Source organism: Salmo salar, chromosome 09 (assembly GCF_965601325.2).
Source record: "Salmo salar chromosome 09, fSalSal1, whole genome shotgun sequence".
Taxonomy (NCBI): Eukaryota; Metazoa; Chordata; class Actinopteri; order Salmoniformes; family Salmonidae; genus Salmo; species Salmo salar.
In genome coordinates this window covers 94,840,577-94,863,293 of record NC_138299.1, presented here as the reverse complement: position 1 = coordinate 94,863,293, position 22,717 = coordinate 94,840,577, and the positions used below count along the sequence as shown (strand labels likewise).

General features: G+C 44.1%; 1 protein-coding gene across 2 annotated transcripts; it reads right to left on the bottom strand.

Annotated features, from left to right (window-relative positions):
• Window positions 1-918: 918 nt before the first annotated feature.
• Window positions 919-22,582, bottom strand: LOC106612210 (zinc finger protein 711). 2 transcript variants are annotated; one of them, XM_082956083.1, is made up of 10 exons: window positions 22,322-22,582; window positions 15,222-15,301; window positions 14,912-14,999; window positions 14,353-14,657; window positions 14,037-14,250; window positions 11,842-11,991; window positions 10,009-10,146; window positions 7,673-7,810; window positions 6,262-6,428; window positions 919-3,731 (listed from the first exon to the last, which is right to left on the bottom strand). In XM_082956083.1, the coding sequence occupies exons 3-10, from the start codon at window positions 14,988-14,990 to the stop codon at window positions 2,589-2,591; spliced, it is 2,334 nt and encodes a 777-aa protein (XP_082812209.1). In that variant the 5' UTR covers window positions 14,991-14,999; window positions 15,222-15,301; window positions 22,322-22,582; the 3' UTR covers window positions 919-2,588. The 2 variants fall into 2 exon arrangements, with proteins under 2 accessions (XP_082812209.1, XP_082812208.1); XM_082956082.1 differs by having other exon boundaries at window positions 14,037-14,657.
• Between the last annotated feature and the right edge of the window lie 135 nt (window positions 22,583-22,717).

The window sequence follows — 22,717 nt, the reverse complement described above, 5'->3', positions numbered from 1 at the left end:
TGTGACTATTACCATTTGATTTTAATCCCCCCAGTGTCCACCCTTTCCATCTGGGTTCAACTACAGGACAAATCCCCCCCAGTGTCCACCCTCTCCATCTGGGTTCAACTACAGGACAAATCCCCCCAGTGTCCACCCTCTCCATCTGGGTTCAACTACAGGACAAATCCCCCCTTGTGTCCACCCTCTCCATCTGGGTTCAACTACAGGACAAATCCCCCCCAGTGTCCACCCTCTCCATCTGGGTTCAACTACAGGACAAATCCCCCCAGTGTCCACCCTCTCCATCTGGGTTCAACTACAGGACAAATCCCCCCCAGTGTCCACCCTCTCCATCTGGGTTCAACTACAGGACAAATCCCCCCAGTGTCCACCCTTTCCATCTGGGTTCAACTACAGGACAAATCCCCCCCAGTGTCCACCCTCTCCATCTGGGTTCAACTACAGGACAAATCCCCCCCAGTGTCCACCCTCTCCATCTGGGTTCAACTACAGGACAAATCCCCCCCAGTGTCCACCCTCTCCATCTGGGTTCAACTACAGGACAAATCCCCCCAGTGTCCACCCTCTCCATCTGGGTTGAACTACAGGACTAATCACCCGTAGCTTTATAGGAAATAGGGTACCATTTTGGACACATAGCAAAGAAGTCCTTCCCCATTTTCAAAATGATAACCCACTCTAGACAAGTTAATGACTAGGTATTTTATCTCATCTGGTAATTTATGTTGTCATACTAGTCATTCATTTTTCTACATTTCCATGGAGTTAGACCACCATCTTGTGGTGATTACTGAGCAAGTAAAGATAAATCCTATTCCCTAGTCGTGCACTACTTTTCACCAGAGAATTAAAGGCCTTTAGGGAATAGGGTGCCATTTGGGATTCAGTTATCCCCCCCAAAAAGGCAGCAGAAACTAAAAAGTGAACTGTTTATTTCGGTTCGTCCTCAACAGTAGTTCTGTTAATTTCGGTTCGTCCTCAACAGTAGTTTCTGAACAATCAGACAAGAAAATTTGACAACAAAAGTACAAGAAAATGCATACAATTTTTAACCACAATTAATTCCATGGACAGCATATTATGTGCATACTTTAAGAATCCAATGCCAATCTCTCAACCATTGTATTCAAGGTATAGCCCAGTCACTGTGGGGTTGCTGGATACCAGTGAGCAGAACTCTTACCAGAAAGACCAACCAATTACCTATGAGCTATCAATACAGAACAGCGCAGCTGTCTTTATATGAATACCGGTCGCTACCGTCCCACCTATACAAGGTCCTGAAATACCCCAAACTCTCTCTCCACCACTCATATTGTCTCTTATATTCTGGGAATATAAAATATACACCCTTTGCATACATGTAAAATTAACAAAATAATAAAGTGCTTTCTACCGACTCAAAACAGACACACATAATCTCTTAGAGAATGGTACTTTACGTGGTACGTTTGAGACTTAAAATCACTTTACTTTTCAGATTTCTGTTTTAGCAGAGCTCAGTGCATGAGGAGAAACAGAACATAAGACGTGACCATCGGATGTTTGGCTTGTCTGACCCCATCTGTGTTCTATGTGATGACACGTACACATCATATACAAATCTTACAGTGGCATTCACAACAAGGTCCAAAAAAGTGAGTTTTTACCAAACACAGAACGGAACCATCTGTCCACCTAACATGACATCAAAACATTCAACAAGTTTAATTAATAATAGTCGGCACTGTTAAGAAACGAAACAAAAGTTGTTTGTTTTTAAAAAAATGAGTTGGTTTCGTAGCTCATCGGTTAAGGTGCTTGTGTAAACATTGTTCCACTCTGACGTCACAGGTGGACCACCCAAACGGGCCACTCATGTTACTCAGATTCATAATAATTACATGATTGTGATTCAGATTGCCTTTAAAACCAACGGTACTATGGTAAAAAGCAGGTTATTGTAGGATACTGAGACCTGGGTTCAAAAACTATTTCAAATACATACTTTAGCTGTGCTTGCCTGGCACAATGGAACCAACAGATTTGCAAAAGTCCAAACCCCTTGAACTGTAGGCAGGACAAAGCAAACGCTAAAACATAAGAAATAATTGCTAAACGATTTGAACCCAGGTTTGGAGATACTAGTTGGTAGAGTGGAGAGCACTAGTTTGATACAGTCTGGTGAGAGAGAGAAGAACAGGCCTGAATGTTCTCAAATAACCGTCTTTTTTCCCACCTCAGAGTTTCAACATGTATAAAAATAGACTTAATTTGAGACCCTGAATAAATGTTCATCATATGGTGAATCCTCTCTCTGCAGATAAATACATACATAAAGACTACATTCCTGGATTTAAACTTCTCCCAACTTCCACAATATGCTTAGTTTGATTACACCTGGAGGAGAGGGCTTCTGGTGAGATCTATTCCTACTCTATACAACCAGTAGAAAAAGAGAAGCAGTCAGTCAGAATGTTATCGTCGCTAGCAGTCTAAATGTACCATTCCATCCTTATCAACTGCCTAAACGCGTTCCCCCTTTGTCATGTGAAACAGGTCTACATAGACTGAGGAGTGTGTGTGCAATCTGTTTCTATCCGTTTCTATCCAGGTAACATTGTGTCGTCACTGTATTCACATCGTTCCGTCAGCATATCTTTGTGATGCCTGGCTATGTGCTGGCTCTTCTCCGAGGGCCTTCTGAAGCCTTTACAACAGTAGTCACAGCAGTGGGGGTATTCCTTGGTGTGGATGGAGATCACGTGGCGTTTGAATCCTGAAGCGTCCGGGCTGTTGTACTCGCAGTACTGACACTGGTACACCTTCCTCCCGCTGTGGGTCTTCATGTGTTTCTTCAGCTCCGTGGACTGGCGGAACCCTCGCCGGCAGCGTTTACACTTAAAGGGGAGGTCCTTGGTGTGAACGGACAGGATGTGTCTGCTGAGGGTGAAAGGTTCAGAGGTCGTGAAGTTACAGTGCCTGCACTGGTGCACCTTGTTGCCCTTGTGCATCTCTGAGTGTTTCTTCAGCTCAGAGGGCCGGTGGAAGCCCTTCTCACACACGTCACACTGGTGAGGGAAGTCTTTAGTGTGAACAGATATAATGTGTCGTTTTAGATCAGAGGAGTTGGTGCTCTTGTGTTCACAGTGGGGACACTGGTGGGTCTTGTGGCCCTGCACCATCTCTGTGTGCCGCTGCAGCTCCCCCTCGTCTGCGTAGGCCTGGGGGCAGTGGCCACACTTAAAAGGAAGGTCGGCACCGTGCTTGCTCTTGATGTGAGTCTTTAGGTTGGACTGGTCTGCACAGCGAAAGTCACAGTGCGGGCAGCAGTACGGCTTCTCGCCCGTGTGGGTCCGCATGTGCTTCTTGAGCTCTGACGGGTGACGGAAGCCTTTAGCGCACTCCACGCACACGTGGGCGAAGTTCCTACTGTGAACAGCCAATAGGTGGCGGTTGAGGAGCCCCTGCTCTGCAGTCTCATAGTCACAGTACTTACAGTGGTGCAGTTTGGACTCCTTGTCCCTCAGGATCAGCTTGTTAGATCCAAGCTGGCTGTCTTCGTGGTAACGCCGGGTGTATTCTGTGTAGGTCCTGTTGTATTCTGGGTACTCTGGGGTGGTCCTGTTGTATTCTGGGTACTCTGGGGTGGTCCTGTTGTATTCTGGGTACTCTGGGGAAGAGGTTCTGTCTCTGTCACTGCGATGGACCAGTAGCTTGTGGGACTCCAGGTGGTTGTGGAAGTTGACCTTGAAAAACAAAACAGAATTTATTTATAGAGCGTTTCACAGACATGTCACAAGAGCAACACACTTAACAGGGCAAAGTAGGAAGGGAAACAATCACAACAACGTAATAATGTAAAACAGGTTGTTTCGATCCTGGAGGCTGATTGGTTGATATATGGGAGTTGTGGGACAACAACTCCTGCAAAATACCATGAAGTATTCATCTCATTATTCCACTGTCCCTCAGCCCAGGCAGGGAATTCATAAACTTTATCTCCCAAGGGAAAAAAGCATCTACACATAATTATTTCAATGCTACCACTTGGTTTGCAACATTTGGGAGTTGAATAAGCTTACCTGTATGCCTCTACGACCTGTGCGACCTACGACCTTTTACAAATGCGATCTCTCCTGTGCCAATAGGCTAGCTAGCCCAAGAGTGAACGTGAAACTAATTATTCACCATGGAAACAGTAAACACTCAGAATTCCATTCATTCATTCACCAGTGCAGTGTGGCCTATGTGGATATGTATTCAAATAATTACTTATAAAAATATTTTGTCTCTCGTCATCATTTAATCTCTGCTAGCTAGCTAGAGTTGAAGTCGGAAGTTTACATACACTTAGTTTGGAGTCATTAAAACTTGTTTTTCAACCACTCCACAAATTTCTTGATAGCAAACTATAGTTTTGGCAAGTCAGTTAGGACATCTACTTTGTGCATGACACAAGTAATTTTAACAACAATTGTTTACAGACAGATTATTTCACTTATAATTCACTGTATCACAATTCCAGTGGGTCAGAAGTTTACATACACTAAGTTGACTGGGCCTTTAAAAAGCATGGAATATTCCAGAAAATTATGTCATGGCTTTAGAACATTCTGATATGCTAATTGACATCGTTTGAGTCAATTGGAGGTGTACCTGTGGATGTATTTCAAGGCCTACCTTCAAACTCAGTGCCTCTTTGCTTGACATCATGGGAAAATCAAAAGAAATCAGCCAAGACCTCAGAAAATAAATTGTAGACCTCCACAAGTCTGGTTCATCCTTGGGAGCAATTTCCAAATGCCTGAAAGTACCATGTTCATCTGTACAATAGTACGCAAGTATAACCACCATGGGACCACGCAGTCGGCATACCGCTCAGGAAGAAGACGCGTTCTGTCTCCTAGAGATGAATGTACTTTGGTACGAAAAGTGCAAACCAATCCCAGAACAACAGCAAAGGACCATGTGAAGATGCTGGAGGAAACAGGTACAAAAGTATCTATATCCACAGTAAAACGAGTCCTATATCGACATAACCTGAAAGGCCGCTCAGCAAGGAAGAAGCCACTGCTCCAAAACCGCCATAAAGGAGGAAAAAGGGGAGGAAAAAGGGGGAGGTTTGCAAGTCGAAGAACACCATCCCAACCGTGAAGCATGGGGGTGACAGCATCATTTTGTGGGGGTGCTTTGCTGCAGGAGGGACTGGTGCACTATGTGGATATATTGAAGCAACATCTCAAGACATCAGTTAGGAAGTTAAAGCTTGGTTGCAAATGGGTCTTCCAAATGGACAATGACCCCAAGCATACTTCCAAAGTTGTGGCAAAATGGCTTAAGCACAACAAAGTCAAGGTATTGGAGTGGCCATGACAAAGCCCTGACCTCAATCCCATAGAAAAATTCTGGGTAGAACTGAAAAAGTGTGTGTGAGCAAGGAGGCTTACAAACTTGACTCAGTTACACCAGCTCTGTCAGGAGGAATGGGCCAAAATTCACCCAAGTTATTGTGGGAAGCTTGTGTAAGGCTACCCGAAATGTTAGAGCCAAGTTAAACAATTTAAAGGCAATGCTACTAAATACTAATTGAGTGTATGTAAACGTCTGACCCACTGGGAATGTGATGAAAGAAATAAAAGCTGAAATGAATAATTCTCTCTACTATTATTCTGACATTTCACATTCTTATAATAAAGTGGTGATCCTAACTGACCTAAGACAGGGAATTGTTACTAGGATTAAATGTCAGGAATTGTGAAAAACTGAGTTTAAATGCATTTCGCTAAGGTGTATGTAAACTTCCGACTTCAACTATACATGCAAATGATTTGTATAGCATTGCAAAGTCAAATGAATAGAATAATTTGAATGAACGACTGGGTCAAAACATGAGAAAATAACTAACGACCAGCCTGCTTGGGTAGAAACTTCAGAACGCAAAAACAAATGTACTCATTAAAAAAAACATTTTATAATTATAAAATGTAAGTCATATTTTTTATAAATATGTTGGCAACCGTTTCATTAAAGCAATAATGCCCTCGAACCTGGGAATTATAGTGGTACAACTCCCTCCAGGGGCTGTATCCCGGCCCTTGGCTTCACCTTGGGCCTCAGAACAGACCTTGTCAGAAGTTGTCATATGATAATTCCCGGGTTCTCAGGCATTATTGCTTAAATAACATAAAATAATAGAGAGTGTGAAGGGGAGAAAAAAAGAGGAGTAACAAAAGGTCCAATGACGGGAACATCAGAGATATGAGAGACGACAGAGACCTTCTTGTTGGTGGTGAAGTCACAGTCGGTACACTGGTACTTCTTAACGTGGTGGTCAGGATGGTTCTTCATGTGGCACTTGAGGAAGCCTTGTGACCTGAACTTCTTACCACAGATGTGACAGGGGTAGACGGTCAGGGGCATGCCGTCTGGACCGATGATCACAGCTGGGATGAGACAGAGAGATACTGTATATTACTGAGGACTAGATCAAAAAACTCACTACAAGATCTACCAATAAGCTGAATTTCAAGCCACAAAGAGAAAGCAAAAGGGAATTGCTGCTATGTTTTCACCCCTCTGATAATTTGATACTAGTTATATCTCCTGAATGTATGTTCTTTGGGCTCATGTCAGCCGAAGGGATAATGTAATGTCTGTCTGTACCGGTCTGGCACTGCCGTGTTAATGTAATGTCTGTCTGTACCGGTCTGGCACTGCCGTGATAATGTAATGTCTGTCTGTACCGGTCTGGCACTGCCGTGATAATGTAATGTCTGTCTGTACCGGTCTGGCACTGCCGTGTTAATGTAATGTCTGTCTGTACCGGTCTGGCACTGCCGTGTTAATGTAATGTCTGTCTGTACCGGTCTGGCACTGCCGTGATAATGTAATGTCTGTCTGTACCGGTCTGGCACTGCCGTGATAATGTAATGTCTGTCTGTACCGGTCTGGCACTGCCGTGATAATGTAATGTCTGTCTGTACCGGTCTGGCACTGCCGTGATAATGTAATGTCTGTCTGTACCGGTCTGGCACTGCCGTGATAATGTAATGTCTGTCTGTACCGGTCTGGCACTGCCGTGTTAATGTAATGTCTGTCTGTACCGGTCTGGCACTGCCGTGATAATGTAATGTCTGTCTGTACCGGTCTGGCACTGCCGTGTTAATGTAATGTCTGTCTGTACCGGTCTGGCACTGCCGTGATAATGTAATGTCTGTCTGTACCGGTCTGGCACTGCCGTGTTAATGTAATGTCTGTCTGTACCGGTCTGGCACTGCCGTGATAATGTAATGTCTGTCTGTACCGGTCTGGCACTGCCGTGTTAATGTAATGTCTGTCTGTACCGGTCTGGCACTGCCGTGATAATGTAATGTCTGTCTGTACCGGTCTGGCACTGCCGTGTTAATGTAATGTCTGTCTGTACCGGTCTGGCACTGCCGTGATAATGTAATGTCTGTCTGTACCGGTCTGGCACTGCCGTGTTAATGTAATGTCTGTCTGTACCGGTCTGGCACTGCCGTGTTAATGTAATGTCTGTCTGTACCGGTCTGGCACTGCCGTGTTAATGTAATGTCTGTACCGGTCTGGCACTGCCGTGTTAATGTAATGTCTGTACCGGTCTGGCACTGCCGTGTTAATGTAATGTCTGTACCGGTCTGGCACTGCCGTGTTAATGTAATGTCTGTACCGGTCTGGCACTGCCGTGTCTCTCCCTTCCTCTTCTTCTTCTTGATCTTCTGTTTGAGGGCTCTGTTGGTGCCCTGACTGTCTCTGATCTGAAGGTATGGCCTGGTCCCTCCATTCTTCACTGTGTCCACACTGTTATCTACATATAAACAGCAGGGGGGAGAAACCTACTTCAGAAAGTATTCAAACACTGGCTTGTTCCACATTTAGTTACAGCCTTATTCTAAAATGGATTCAATAGTTGTTTTCCTCAATCTACACACAATACCCCATAATGACAAAGCAAAAAAACGGATTTTTAGAAAATGTATAAAAAATAAAACAAATATCACATTTACATAAGTATTCAGACCCTTTAATCAGTACTTTGTTGAAGCACCTTTGGCAGTGATTACAGTCTTCTTGGGTATGACGCTACAAGCTTGGCACACCAGTACTTTTGGGAGTTTCTCCCATTATTCTCTGCAGGTCCTCTCAAGCTCTGTCAGGTTGGATGGGGAACGTTGCTGCAGCTATTTTCAGCTCTCTCCAGAGATGTTCGATCGGGTTCAAGTCTGGGCTCTGGCTGGGCCACTCAAGGACATAGAGACTTGTCCCGAAGCCACTCCTGCGTTTGGCTGTGAGCTTAGGGTCATTGTCCTGTTGTATGGTGAACTTCCCTCCAGTGTGAGGTGCTGAGCACTCTGGAGCAGATTTCATAAAGGATCTCTCTGTACTTTGCCCTGTTCATCTTTCCCTCGATCCTGACTAGTCTCCCATGATGCTGCCACCACCATGCTTCACCGTAGGGATGGTGCCAGGTTTCCTCCAGAAGTGATGCTTGGCATTCAGGCCAAAGAGTTCAATCTTGGTTTCATCAGACCAGTTTCTTGTTTCTCATGTTTTGAGAGTCCTTTAGGTGCCTTTTGGCAAACTCCAAGTGGGCTGTCATGTGTCTTTTACTGAGGAGTGGCTTCCGTCTGGCCACTCTACCATAAAGGCCCGATTGGTGGTGTGCTGCAGAGATGATTGTCCTTTTGGAAGGTTCTCCCATCTCCACAGAGGAACAATCAGGTTCTTGGTCACCTCTCTAACCAAGGCCCTTCACCCCCGATTGCTCAGTTTGGCCAGGTGGCCAGCTCTAGGAAGAGTCTTGGTGGTTCCAAAGTTCTTCTATTTAAGAATCATGGAAGCCACTGTGTTCTTGGGCACATTCAATGCTGCAGAAATGTTTTGATACCCTTCCCCAGAGCTGTGCCCCAATACAATCCTGTCTCTGAGCTCTATGGATGACTGATTCAACCTCATGGCTTGGTTTTTGCTCTGACATGCGCTATCAACTGTGGGACCTTATATAGACAGGTGTGTGCCTTTCCAAATCATCTCTGGCATTGTGTTGTGTGACAACAAAACTGCACATTTGCGAGTGGCTTTTTATTGTTCCCAGCACAAGGTGCACCTGTGTAATGATGGGGCAACAGAGTAGCCTAGTGGTTAGAGCGTTGGACTAGTAACCGAAAGGTTGCAAGTTCGAATCCCCGAGCTGACAAGGTACAAATCTGTCGTTCTGCCCCTGAACAAGGCAGTTAACCCACTGTTCCTAGGCCGTCATTGAAAATTATAATTTGTTCTTAACTGACTTGCCTAGTTAAATAAAGGTTAAATAAATACAAAATGATCATGCTGTTTAATCAGCTTCTTGATATGCCACACCTGTCAGGTGGATGGATTATCTTGGCAAAGGAGAAACGTTCACTAACAGGGATGTAAACAAATTTGTGCACAACATTTGAGAGATAAACTTTGTGTGTATGGAAAATGTCTAGGGAACTTTTATTCAGCTCATGAAACACACTTTACCTGTTGTGTTTATATTTTTTGTTCAGTGTAGAACAGTGTGGACTGCAAACAGGTTCAAGTTAACATACTTAGCAAAGATGGGATAGGTCTGCATTTTGTTAGTGTAAGATGTTTAATGAACTAAACATGGACTAACATTGGAATTGGAGTTGATTTCAAGACAATACATAAAATACCGTAAACACACAACTTGAAGCAACCACATATTTAGTCATGGAGCATGTTGTGATTGGCCAGTGAGAGGCCTTAACACACCCACAATTTGTTTATTCATCAAAACCCGGCCCTTTGTGCCACCGCCAGCACTGTGATGATCATTTGGGGTTGTGAAAATAGCAAAGATATTTCTGACACGCCCCTGAACCGATAGTGGTACCGCCAGCGCGTGGATTTACCATTTCATTAGGTTGGTTTTAATAGAGCCCATAGTTGTGTGTTATATCCAGCTGAAGCTGTTATTACTGAATATAAAATCAGTTGTGAATCCTTATTCCTCACCGTAGGCAGCAGCCCAGGAGACCGGGACAAACATCTTGCTGTTTGGAGAGTCATCTAGCTGGTTCTCCTGGACTGCTGAGGTCTCCTCCTCTCCTACAATCACCTCCATGTACACCTGCTCTGCCATGTCTGACACATCTGTAAACACACAGAGACAGACAGATTCAGTAACCTACACCTGCTCAGCCATGTCAGCCCGGTCTGGAAAACAGAGACAGTCAGTTACAGGACATGTAGCCCTGTTCAAATCCTTTTGAAGTGCACCTGTGAAAGCTATTTGTTGGAACCTTTTTGTTGTTGTTAACCTATCCAGTCGCGTTTGATCACATGATTGGACAGGTGAAATGAAGGGTTCCACTAAAAAACCTTCACAGCTGTAGTCATGTGAGAGGAGTTATTTCTTTAAAGAAGAGTGTTTACTCAGTGATATCTTCCTGACTGGACGTGCTCCTCCCCCAGACTCCCCCCGGCCATGTCTGGCCCCTCCCCCAGACTCCCCCCGGCCATGTCTGGCTCCTCCCCCAGACTCCCCCCGGCCATGTCTGGCTCCTCCCCCAGACTCCCCCCGGCCATGTCTGGCTCCTCCCCCAGACTCCCCCCGGCCATGTCTGGCTCCTCCCCCCGGCCATGTCTGGCCCCTCCCCCAGACTCCCCCCGGCCATGTCTGGCTCCTCCCCCAGACTCCCCCCGGCCATGTCTGGCCCGTCCCCCAGACTCCCCCCGGCCATGTCTGGCCCCTCCCCCAGACTCCCCCCGGCCATGTCTGGCTCCTCCCCCAGACTCCCGTACAGCATGGTGGCCGTTATGGAAGTCATTCTCAGACACCACCTCTGTCCCACCTACAGATACAGACAGTAACCATTCTCCCATACAGTTTTTATGTGAGTAAAGTCATACTGTAAATACATTTATTTTTAAATCACAACAGCTGTGATGGAAATTTCGGTAAAATTTGATAAATGTCGACAGATAATGTGTTCATTCGACATGGTGGGATCTTTGTGTCAGTAAAGTTAATTATGCGAGAAATGGCGGTCTTTATACGCAAATATTAATATAATAAGCATCATATGGAAGTAAACTTACGAGTCACGTGACATGGTGTGTGTGGTCCTCTCACTATGAATCAGGAAAGCAGTTTATTAGACTACAGATGGAAAGTTAAATCTTTACCTTTATTTAACGAGGCAAGTCAGTTAAGAACAAATTCTTATTTACAATGACGGCCTAGGAACAGTGGGTTAACGGCCTTGTTCAGGGGCAGAACGACAGATTTGTACCTTGTCAGCTCAGGGATTCGAACTTGCAACCTTTCGGTTGCTCTAACCACTAGGCTACCCTGCCGCCCCCAGATAAACTTCACAAGGTGGTGAAAGGGTAATGGTGATCTTGTTGCTCCTTTCCAATAAATATCGATGGTCTTATTCTGGTGACATGATGATCGATGCTTGACTTCCGTTTGACAAATAAAAATATTCAGGCTTTTATCCATAATAATCTCAACGTGTAGACTAGTCTATCCTTACCGTTTACGTGAGCTGTTGTGTCAAGACCAGTGTAGGCACATCTGACATTTAACGCAACAGTTTGTGACAAAACTATAGGTAGAGTTACAAATGGAAACACATTGACCTTGAGATTTTTATTCACTACATGAACACTCAAGAAAGATGTCAGCGTTTCCGAGTAGGGATTCCAAGGTGGACGACCGTTCAAAACGATTTTACCCAGTCGGAGGTAGTTTTTTTCTGCGTTCCCAGTCGTCTTGAACGCACTGAAGTCTGAGATTTCCGAGTTCCCAGTTGTTTTGAACGTGACAGAAGTACCACTCACCTATCTCCACATCGTCATCGGCCTCTGCTTTGAAAATGTAGACTTTGATGACCTCTGACCCCTCCTTGTTGGAGCTGTCGTCCTGCATCACCTCAGTCGTGATCTCTAGAGGAGTGTCTCCTATGTCCAGTTTCTCACCAACGTCATCCACTGGATGGACACAACAAACACATCACAGTTAGCTTTTACCGCACCGCAGGGTAGGACAACAACAAGGACTTGGGAGGCAAAAATGTCCAGAAGAACTCATGAAATGCTCTCCAAACAATCCTTCAGATGTATTCTAGCCTAACTCATGAAATGCTCTCCAAACAGGCTAGAATACATCTGAAGGACTGTTTGGAGAGCATTTCATGAGTTAGGCTAGAATACATCTGAAGGACTAACTCATGAAATGCTCTCCAAACAGTCCTTCAGATGTATTCTAGCCTAACTCATGAAATGCTCTCCAAACAATCCTTCAGATGTATTCTAGCCTAACTCATGAAATGCTCTCCAAACAATCCTTCAGATGTATTCTAGCCTAACTCATGAAATGCTCTCCAAACAGTCCTTCAGATGTATTCTAGCCTAACTCATGAAATGCTCTCCAAACAATCCTTCAGATGTATTCTAGCCTAACTCATGAAATGCTCTCCAAACAGTCCTTCAGATGTATTCTAGCCTAACTCATGAAATTCTCTCCAAACAATCCTTCAGATGTATTCTAGCCTATTCATTTGCAGTAGTTGTAAACAATGATTAAAAATACACAATAACCCCACACCATAGAGCACTAATCATAGCAAATCATTCAATGAAATCAAGCCTTTTTATACGCTGAACAAAAATAAACGCAATATGCAACAACTTCAAAGATATTACTGAGTTACAGTTCATATACAGAAATCAGTCAATTTAAATAAATTCATTAGGTCCTAATCTATGGATTGCACATGGCTGGGAATAGAGATATACATCTGCTGGTCACAGACAACTTATCAAAAAAAGGTGGGGGCGTGGATCAGAAAACCAGTCAGTAGCTTGTGTGACCACCATTTGCTTCATGCAGCACGAGTTGAGAGTTGATCAGGCGGTTGATTGTGGCCTGTGGAATGTTGTCCAACTCCTCTTCAATGGCTGTGCGAAGTTGCTGGATATTGGCGGGAACTGGAACACGCAGTCATACAGGTCGATCCAGAGCATCCCAAACATGTTTTTTATTTTATTTAACCAGGCAAGTCATTTAAGAACAAATTCTTATTTACAATGACGGCCTACACCGGCCAAACCCGGACGACGCTGGGCCAATTGTGCGCCGCCCTATGGGACTTCAAACACGGCCGGTTGTGATACAGCCTGGATTTGAACCAGGGCATTTGTAGTGACGTCTCTAGCACTGAGATGCAGTGCCTTAGACCGCTGCGCCATGAAGGTCATGGAAGAACAGGGACATCATCAGCTTCCAGTAATTGTGTACAGATCCTTGTGACATGGGTCCGTGCATTAACATACTGAAACATGAGGTGATGGCGGGTGGATGAATGGCACGACAATGGGCGTCAGGAGCTCGTCGTAGTATCTCTGTGCATTCAAATTGCCATCAATAAAATGCAATTGTGTTTGTTGTCTGTAGCTTATGCCTGCCCATACGATTACCACCATGGGGCACTCCGTTCACAACAGCAAACCGCTCGTCTACACGACGCCATACACATGGTCTGCGGTTGTGAGGCCGGTTGGACATACTGCCTAATTCTCTAAAATGACATTAGAGGTGGCTTATGGTAGAGAAATGAACATTCAATTCCCTGGCAACAGCTCTGGTGGACATTCCTGCAGTCAGCAATCCAATTGCACACTCCCTCAAAACTTGAGACATCTGTGGCATTGTGCTGTGACAAAATTGCACATTTTAGAGTGGCCTTTTGTCCCCAGCGCAAGGTGCACCTGTGTAATGATCATGCTGTTTAACCAGCTTCTTGATATGCCACACCTGTCAGGTGGATGGATTATCTTTGCAAAGCAGAAACGCTCACTAACAGGGACGTAAATAAATGTGTGCACAAAACTTGAGAGAAATAAGCTTTTTGTGCTTATGGAACATTTCTGGGATCTTTTTTTTCAGCTCATGAAACACGGGACCAACTCTTTACATGTTGCTTTTACATTTTTGTTCAGTGTAGGTTGTAGGGCTAGTTGGTTAGTTGACTCACAGGAGATCATGAGGTAGTCCTCCGAGGTGCTCTTCTCATCCTCGTCAGTCTGCAGAGAGATAGCCTCCACCTCCAGCCCCTCGTGGGCCTGGATCACTGTCTCCTCCTGCCCCACCTCCTCCCCAACCAGCACCTCCTGGTCCAAGCTCTCCACCCCGTCCTCCTCCTGGTGCTCCACAAAGAGCTGGTCTGGCATGTGGTGGTGGACTGAGCCCTGAATGAGGTCTGAGGTTAGAACATGGTGAAGGTGGTGAGAGTCCATAGCCACTTCGGTGCCCAGCAAGTGCTCGTGGCCGATGTCAGGGCCTTCAATCACCTCCGTCTCTAGGTCTTCCTCGAGGCCCTCGACCTCCGCCTCGAGGACCTCGACCATCTGTGTCTCCAGCTCCACCACCTCCTCTCCAAAGCCTTCCACCTCCGTCTCGAGGCCCTCCACCTCCGTCTCGAGGCCCTCCACCTCCGTCTCGAGGCCCTCCACCTCCGTCTCGAGGCCCTCCACCTCCAGGCCGTGCTCCAGCAGAATGCCTTCGTCCGTCATGACGTCAGACAAGAGCATGCCCTCTGGCATGGACACCACAATGTGATCCCCTTCGATGTGGGCCAGGCCCCTCATTCCTGCCACTGTACAGGGAAACAGTAAGAGGGGGAATATTATTACAGGAAAGTTTCCACTGCAGCCCTGGTTTGGACAGAGGCTTTTCCAGGCTTTCCTCTTAGTGGAAAAACACCCAAAAAAGGACTGTAAGACATAAGATACAGCTACACAAGACATTGCTGTAGTGTGGTCAGCATCTAACTTTGCATGAGGCATTGGGCTCTCAAGTGAAGACTAATGAAAACAACATACACATTATCAAAAGGCCAAATTGACCTACCAAAGTCTTGCATGATCATGGTGTGAGGCATCTTTAACTCCTGTGAGTGTAGCTCCAGGATCCCTCCGCCGTGGTCCATCTCTTTGATCTGAAAAAGGCATAAATAAAATGATTCATGTTAGGCCTACACATCATTTCAGAGGTTCTATATTCGTTACACAAAGCATCTCAGAGTGCTGAACTAGGATCAGTTTGGCCTTTAGATCATAATGAATAATATTACATGGACAGGTCCTAGACCAGCACTCCTACTCGGGAGACACTTTGTGGATACAGGCCCTGGATATTGATTAGTGTCAGTGTGTATTACCTTCACATTTGATGCCAATGCTCTCTAAAATAAGAACAGTGTGTTGCTGGTGTTTCTTCCTTCCATCGGGGGAGAGAACCCTACAAAGGAAGGGACAACATAAGCTGTGAGAAAGATGCCACTGAAAACATTGATCTTTCATCCATGTACCATGAGAGGAAATGTGGGAAAGGCTGATGACATCACATACCTGGTAGATCAAATCAAATGTTATTTGTCACGTGCAGAATACAAGTGTAGACCTTACAGTGAAATGCTTACTTACGAGCCCCTAACCAACAATGCAGTTAACTTCTTACATCTAGGCGTTCCGCTAGCGGAACCCCTAGCCAACAGCCAATGGGATCGCATGGCGCGAAATACCAAAAAACTCAAATACCACAATTCAAATTTCTCAAACATACAACTATTTTACACCATTTTAAAGATACACCTCTCCTGAATCCAACCACGTTGTCCGATTTCAAAAAGGCTTTACAGTGAAAGCAAAACTTTAGATTATGTTAGGATACCAACGCAGCAAAAAAACAACACAGCCATTTTCCTAGCAAGGACAGCCATTTTCCAAGCAAGGGTAGCCGTCCAAAAGCACAAAACCAGCTAAAATTATGCACTAACCTTTGACGATCTTCATCAGATGACACTCCTAGGACATTATGTTAGACAATACATGCATTTTTTGTTCCATCAAGTTCATATTTATATCCAAAAAACCCATTTTACATTGGCGCGTGACGTTCAGAAAATGTATTCACCCCAAAATTTCCGGTGAATGTACACCATAATTTACAGAAATGCTCATCATAAACGTTGACAAAATATATACTGGTAAAAAAAAAAAATACACTTAAACAACACATCCTAGATCTGAATGAAAGAAATAATCTTATTAAATACTTTTTTCTTTACATAGTTGAATGTGCTGACAACAAAATCACACAAAAATAATCAATGGAAATCCAATTTATCAACCCATGGAGGTCTGGATTTGGAGTCACACTCAAAATTAAAGTGGAAAACCACACTACAGGCTGATCCAACTTTGATGTAATGTCCTTAAAACAAGTCAAAATGAGGCTCAGTAGTGTGTGTGGCCTCCACGTGCCTGTATGACCTCCCTACAACGCCTGGGTATGCTCCTGATGAGGTGGCGGATGGTCTCCTGAGGGATCTCCTCCTAGACCTGGACTAAAGCATCCGCCAACTCCTGGACAGTCTGTGGTGCAATGTGGCGTTGGTGGATGGAGCGAAACATGATGTCCCAGATGTGCTCAATTGGATTCAGGTCTGGGGAACGGGTGGGCCAGTCCATAGCATCAATGCCTTCCTCTTGCAGGAACTGCTGACACACTCCAGTCACATGAGGTCTAGCATTGTCTTGCATTAGGAGGAACCCAGGGCCAACCGCACCAGCATATGGTCTCACAAGGGGTCTGAGGATCTCATCTCGGTACCTAATGGCAGTCAGGCTACCTCTGGCGAGCACATGGAGGGCTGTGCGGCCCCCCAAAGAAATGCCACCCCACACCATGACTGACCCACCGCCAAACCGGTCATGCTGGAGGATGTTGCAGGCAGCAGAACGATCTCCACGGCTTCTCCAGACTCTGTCACGTCTGTCACGTGCTCAGTGTGAACCTTTCATCTGTGAAGAGCACAGGGCGCCAGTGGCGAATTTGCCAATCTTGGTGTTCTCTGGCAAATGCCAAAAGTCCTGCACAGCGTTGGGCTGTAAGCACAACCCCCACCTGTGGACGTCGGGCCCTCATACCACCCTCATGGAGTCTGTTTCTGACCGTTTGAGCAGACACATGCACATTTGTGGCCTGCTGGAGGTCATTTTGCAGGGCTCTGGCAGTGCTTCTCCTGTTCCTCCTTGCACAAAGGCGGAGGTAGCGGTCCTGCTGCTGGGTTGTTGCCCTCCTACGGCCTCCTCCACGTCTCCTGATGTACTGGCCTGTCTCCTGGTAGCACCTCCATGCTCTGGACACTACGCTGACAGACACAGCAAACCTTCTTGCCACAGCTCGCATTGATGTGCCATCCTGGATGAGCTGCACTACCTGAGCCACTTTTGTGGGTTGTAGACTCCGTCTCATGCTACCATTAGAGTGAAAGCACCGCCAGCATTCAAAAGTGACCAAAACATCAGCCAGGAAGCATAGGAACTGAGAAGTGGTCTGTGGTCCCCACCTGCAGAACCACTCCTTTATTGGGGGTGTCTTGCTAATTGCCTATAATTTCCACCTGTTGTCTATTCCATTTGCACAACAGCATGTGAAATGTATTGTCAATCAGTGTTGCTTCCTAAGTGGACAGTTTGATTTCACAGAAGTGTGATTGACTTGGAGTTACATTGTGTTGTTTAAGTGTTCCCTTTATTTTTTTGAGCAGTGTATTAATTAAAGACGTATAGATGAACTATTCCTTTATGCAAACGCTTTGTCAGATTTTAAAATAACTTCACGGAGAAAGCACATTGTTCAATATTCTGAGTACCGAGCCCCAAGCTATTCAGTTAGCCGTCCAGCCACGGTATCCACAAAACATTATCTTACCTTTGCTGATCTTCAGCTGAATGCACTCAGAAGGTCTCCCACTTCCACAAGAAATGTTCATTTGTTCGATAAAGTCCATAATTTATGTCAAAATAAATCCATTTTGATGGCGCGTCCAGATCACCATTCCAAAATGCATCTATCCACCGTCGACGAAAAGTTATAAAGTTCCCTCAGCGTTTGTAGAAACATGTCAAACCATGTTCACAATCAATCTTTAGGGTGTTTTTAACGTAGAATTTCGATAATATTCCAACCGGACAATAGCAGATTCATTACAGAAGAAAAATAAAAATGGCTAGCCCTGCGGGAGTGCGCACGAGGTAAGTCAATGAAACCAGGTCGACCACTTACTATTCCGGGTATTATTCAATCAAATTGCATTGTAGAAGCCTCAAACAAAGGTTCTAATGACATCTAGTGGAAGCCCTTAGGAAGTGCAATATGACATCACAGACACTGTAGTTTAGATAGAACATCATTTGAAATGACTACAACCATGTGAGGTCAAACTTCCTGGTTGGATTTTTCTCAGGTTTTTGCCTGCCATATGAGTTCTGTTATACTCACAGACATCATTCAAACAGTTTTAGAAACTTCAGAGCGTTTTCTATCCAAATATACTAATAATATGCATATCCTACCTTCTGAGTGTGAGTAGGAGGCAGTTTAATTTGGGTACGTTTTTCATCCGGCCGTGAAAATAGTGCAAAAAGAAGGATGAAAAAAACTTTCTGAAGGCGGTTGACAGCCAATGGAAGCCTTAGGAAGTGCATCGTGACCCCACAGACACTGTAGTTTCGATAGGGATTCAAAAGAAGAACTACAATTCTCAGATTTCCCACTTGGATTTTTCTCAGGTAAAAAAAAAAAAACCTGAGAAAAACTCAGGCAAAAACCTAAGAAAAATCCAACCAGGAAGTGGGAAATCTGAGAATTGTAGTTCTTCTTTTGAATCCCTATCGAAACTACAGTGTCTGTGGGGTCACGTTGCACTTCCTAAGGCTTCCATTGGCTGTCAACAGCCTTCAGAAAGTTTTTTCATCCTTCTCCAGTTACTGGGCAGAAAATAGTAGCTCAGTCAATGAGTGGACTGCCTGAGGACAAAGGGCTTGGTGATGCGCGAGCCCGCGAGCACGCCGTTCCTTCTTTTTCTCCTGGAATGAATACGCTATTGTCCGGTTGGAATATTATCGCATTTTTACGTTAACCTGTTTGGGATAGGGGGCAGTATTTTCACGGCCGGGTAAAAAAACGTACCCGATTTAATCTGGTTATTACTCCTGCCAAGAAACTAGAATATGCATATAATTAGTAGATTTGGATAGAAAACACCCTAAAGTTTCTAAAACTGTTTGAATGGTGTCTATGAGTATAACAGAACTCATATGGCAGGCCAAAACCTGAGAAGATTCTATATGGGAAGTGCCCTGTCTGACCATTTCTTGGCCTTCTGTAGCCTCTTTATCGAAAATACAGGATCTCTGCTGTAACGTGACATTTTCTAAGGCTTTCATTGGCTCTCAGAAGGCGCCAGAACGTTGAATGATAACTCTGCAGTCTCTGGGCGAAAAACAGTAGGGGTTTGAGAGTGGTACTTCTGAGAACAATGACACTGGTGTGCGCGTGCATGTGACGACTCCATTTTTCTTTTTTCAGTGTTTGAACGGATACAACGTCTCCCGGTTGGAATATTATCGCTATTTTTTGAGAAAAATCGCATAAAAATTGATTTTAAACAACGTTTGACATGCTTTGAAGTACGGTAATGGAATATTTAGAAATGTTTTGTCACGAAACGCGCCGGCGTGTCACCCTTCGGATAGTGATTTGAACGCACGAACAAAACGCAACTATTTGGATATAACTATGGATTATTTGGAACCAAAACAACATTGGGTGTTGAAGTAGAAGTCCTGGGAGTGCATTCTGACGAAGAACAGCAAAGGTAATCCAATTTTTCTTATAGTAAATCTGAGTTTGGTGAGTGCCAAACTTGGTGGGTGTCAAAATAGCTAGCCATGATGGCCGGGCTATCTACTCAGAACATTGCAAAATGTGCTTTCACCGAAAAGCTATTTTAAAATCGGACACCGCGATTGCATAAAGGAGTTCTGTATCTATAATTCTTAAAAGAATTGTTATGTTTTTTTTGTCAACGTTTATCGTGAGTTATTTAGTAAATTCACCGGAAGTTTTCGGTGGGTATGCTAGTTCTGAACATCACATGCTAATGTAAAAAGCTGGTTTTTGATACAAATATGAACTTGATTGAACAAAACATGCATGTATTGTATAACATAATGTCCTAGGAGTGTCATCTGATGAAGATCATCAAAGGTTAGTGCTGCATTTAGCTGTGGTTTTGGTTTTTGTGACATATATGCTAGCTTGAAAAATGGGTGTGTGATTATTTCTGGCTGGGTATTCTCCTGACATAATCTAATGTTTTGCTTTCGTTGTAAAGCCTTTTTGAAATCGGACAATGTGGTTAGATAAAGGAGAGTCTCGTCTTTAAAATGGTGTAAAATAGTCATATGTTTGAAAAATTGAAGTTTTTGCATTTTTTAGGTATTTGTAATTCGCGCCACTCTATACCATTGGATATTGGTGAGGCGTTCCGCTAGCGGAACATCTGTCCCTAACAGGTTAAAAATACCCTAAAGATTGATAGTAAACAACATTTGACATGTTTCTACGAACGGTAATGGAACTATTTGACTTTTCGTCTCTGGTACTGCGCTCGCGCATTATGCCTTTGGATAGTGATCTGAACGCACAAACAAAACGGAGGTATTTGGACATAAATATGGATTATTTCGAACAAAAATAACATTTCTTGTGGAAGTAGCAGTCCTGGGAGTGCATTCTGACGAAGATCAGCAAAGGTAAGATAATATTTATAATACTAATTCTGAGTTTAGTTGACCCCAGGACTTGGCGGGTGTCTGTATAGCTTGCTTTGATGGCGAGCTATGTACTCAGAATATTGAAAAATGTACTTTCTCAGTAAAACTATTTTAAAATCTGACACAGCGGTTGCATCAAGTAGTGTATCTATAATTCTTTAAATAATTGTTATGTATTTTGTCAACGTTTATGATGAGTATTTTTGTAAAATGATGTGCTCATTCACCTGAAGTTTTGGTGGGAATACATTTTCTGAACATCACGCTGTAAATCCTTTTTGAAATCGGACAATGTGGTTACATTAAGGAGAAGTGTATCTTTAAAATGGTGTAAAATAGTTGTATGTTTGAGAAATTGAAATTATTAGATTTTTGATGTTTTGTATTTCGCACCCTGCTGTTCCATTGGATGTTGGCTAGGCGTTCCACCTGTCCTCAACATTAAGAAGCCTTTTGGACCTAGACATGGTGCTTCAGTATCGCTTGCCATGCAGTAGCAGAGAGAACAGTCTATGACTAGTGTGGCTGGAGTCTTTGACAAGATATCCTCTGTGTAAGCTATTTTATGATGATAAGGATGTTGAAACTGCAGTATTCTAGCTGCTGGTGTCTGTCTTTCCATAATTAATGTCTGGAAAAAATATGACCACATACTCAACTGGTGCTGCAGTGGAAAGTGTTGATAAGTTAACACTTGTTGATGGCATTTGAGTCAGTCCTAGCTCATAACTAATATAAATGAATAATGATATTGTGCCATATATTTCTATTATGAGACCGTTCCAGTTTTAAAATGTCGAAAAGGACATAGAACGGATATGTTGTTTTTCCTGCTTCTTAATTGTAATGATTTGCGCTGTCCCACACACGCCCACCGTTCATTGCCCAATTTCATGGTTGCCTGGATTATGCGTCTGAAGCAGGGCAGGCTAGCAAGCACTCGCTATTTAAAAGAAATCAAGATAACCAACTAGCTAGTGTTACTACATCCACCTGAATGCCAAATGTCCGTGGTAACACTTGCAAACATGTTAGTCAATCCACATTCATTGGGTGGGATATATGTAACGGGCTAGTCAGCTAGCTAATAACTAGATAAGCTACCTAGCTAAACAAGGTTGTTTGGCGCTGTGCAGACGTTTTGCTGCGGATGCCGACATCTGGGGGGAAATTCCACAAACGCAACGTTGTGCAATACTGCAAAGAAAGGAGATGTATATAGAACAGTCATATGTCGTTGAACTGTGTGTGTGGTGCTTAATGGCTGTTCTTTACGGTATATTTCTGAAACGTTGCGCCCACAACGTTAGCCAATTTCGATTCCGCCATTTTGGTTAGATAGCTTGTTAGTGTTTTTAAAACTCCAGAAACCTCCACAAATCAACGATTGGTGCTAAATGAACAACTTGACACGCAATCGATACAATGTAAACACAAGCGACGTGTCTATTCACAACATTTATCGATGGATTTTTAATTGCGAAGGGACCTTAGCTAGCTAGCCTAGCATGTTAGCTGGCGCATGCGGCATAATCAACCATGTTCTTTTCCGAGGGACTGAAGGCCCGCAACAGCCGACTGGGCCCTAGTCTCATATACGATATGCAATTTCAATCGTTTCGAATGCTTTTACCTGATTATGGACTCCTTCAAATATATCGTCGTTATTTCTTCTTTCTCGGTTTTGTCTGTTATTGTTTGGGTATATTTTTCGACACTAAGCTAAATGCGGCCTATACATTTGGATCCCCGGGCACTCTTTCCGAGGCCTGGGCCAATCACGTTGCTCGCTTGCAACCAAGGGAGGGCAGACAATGCGTGGCCTCGTTTAGCGCTGATCCCTGTCTATTTGCGTCACGCAGGGGAGAGCTTCGAGTCCAAATCCATGTTGTCAAGTTGATAGACAACGGACTATTTACCTATTGATCAGGATTGTTACAGCAGTTGATTAAATAAAAACATACTTTTTATGTGTGTGATTATCAAGCAAGGTTCAACATTGAATAGAGGACAGCAGTGCATTGAAGTT

Excerpts from the sequence above, each read along its gene's own strand:
- LOC106612210 (XM_082956082.1), bottom strand. The coding sequence starts at position 14,990 with ATGGACCACGGCGGAGGGATCCTGGAGCTACACTCACAGGAGTTAAAG. Across the intron at positions 14,658-14,911 it reads CATGATCATGCAAGACTTTG|TGGCAGGAATGAGGGGCCTG; the intron begins GTAGGTCAATTT and ends TTCCCTGTACAG. Across the intron at positions 7,811-10,008 it reads CTCCTGGGCTGCTGCCTACG|ATAACAGTGTGGACACAGTG; the intron begins GTGAGGAATAAG and ends GTTTATATGTAG.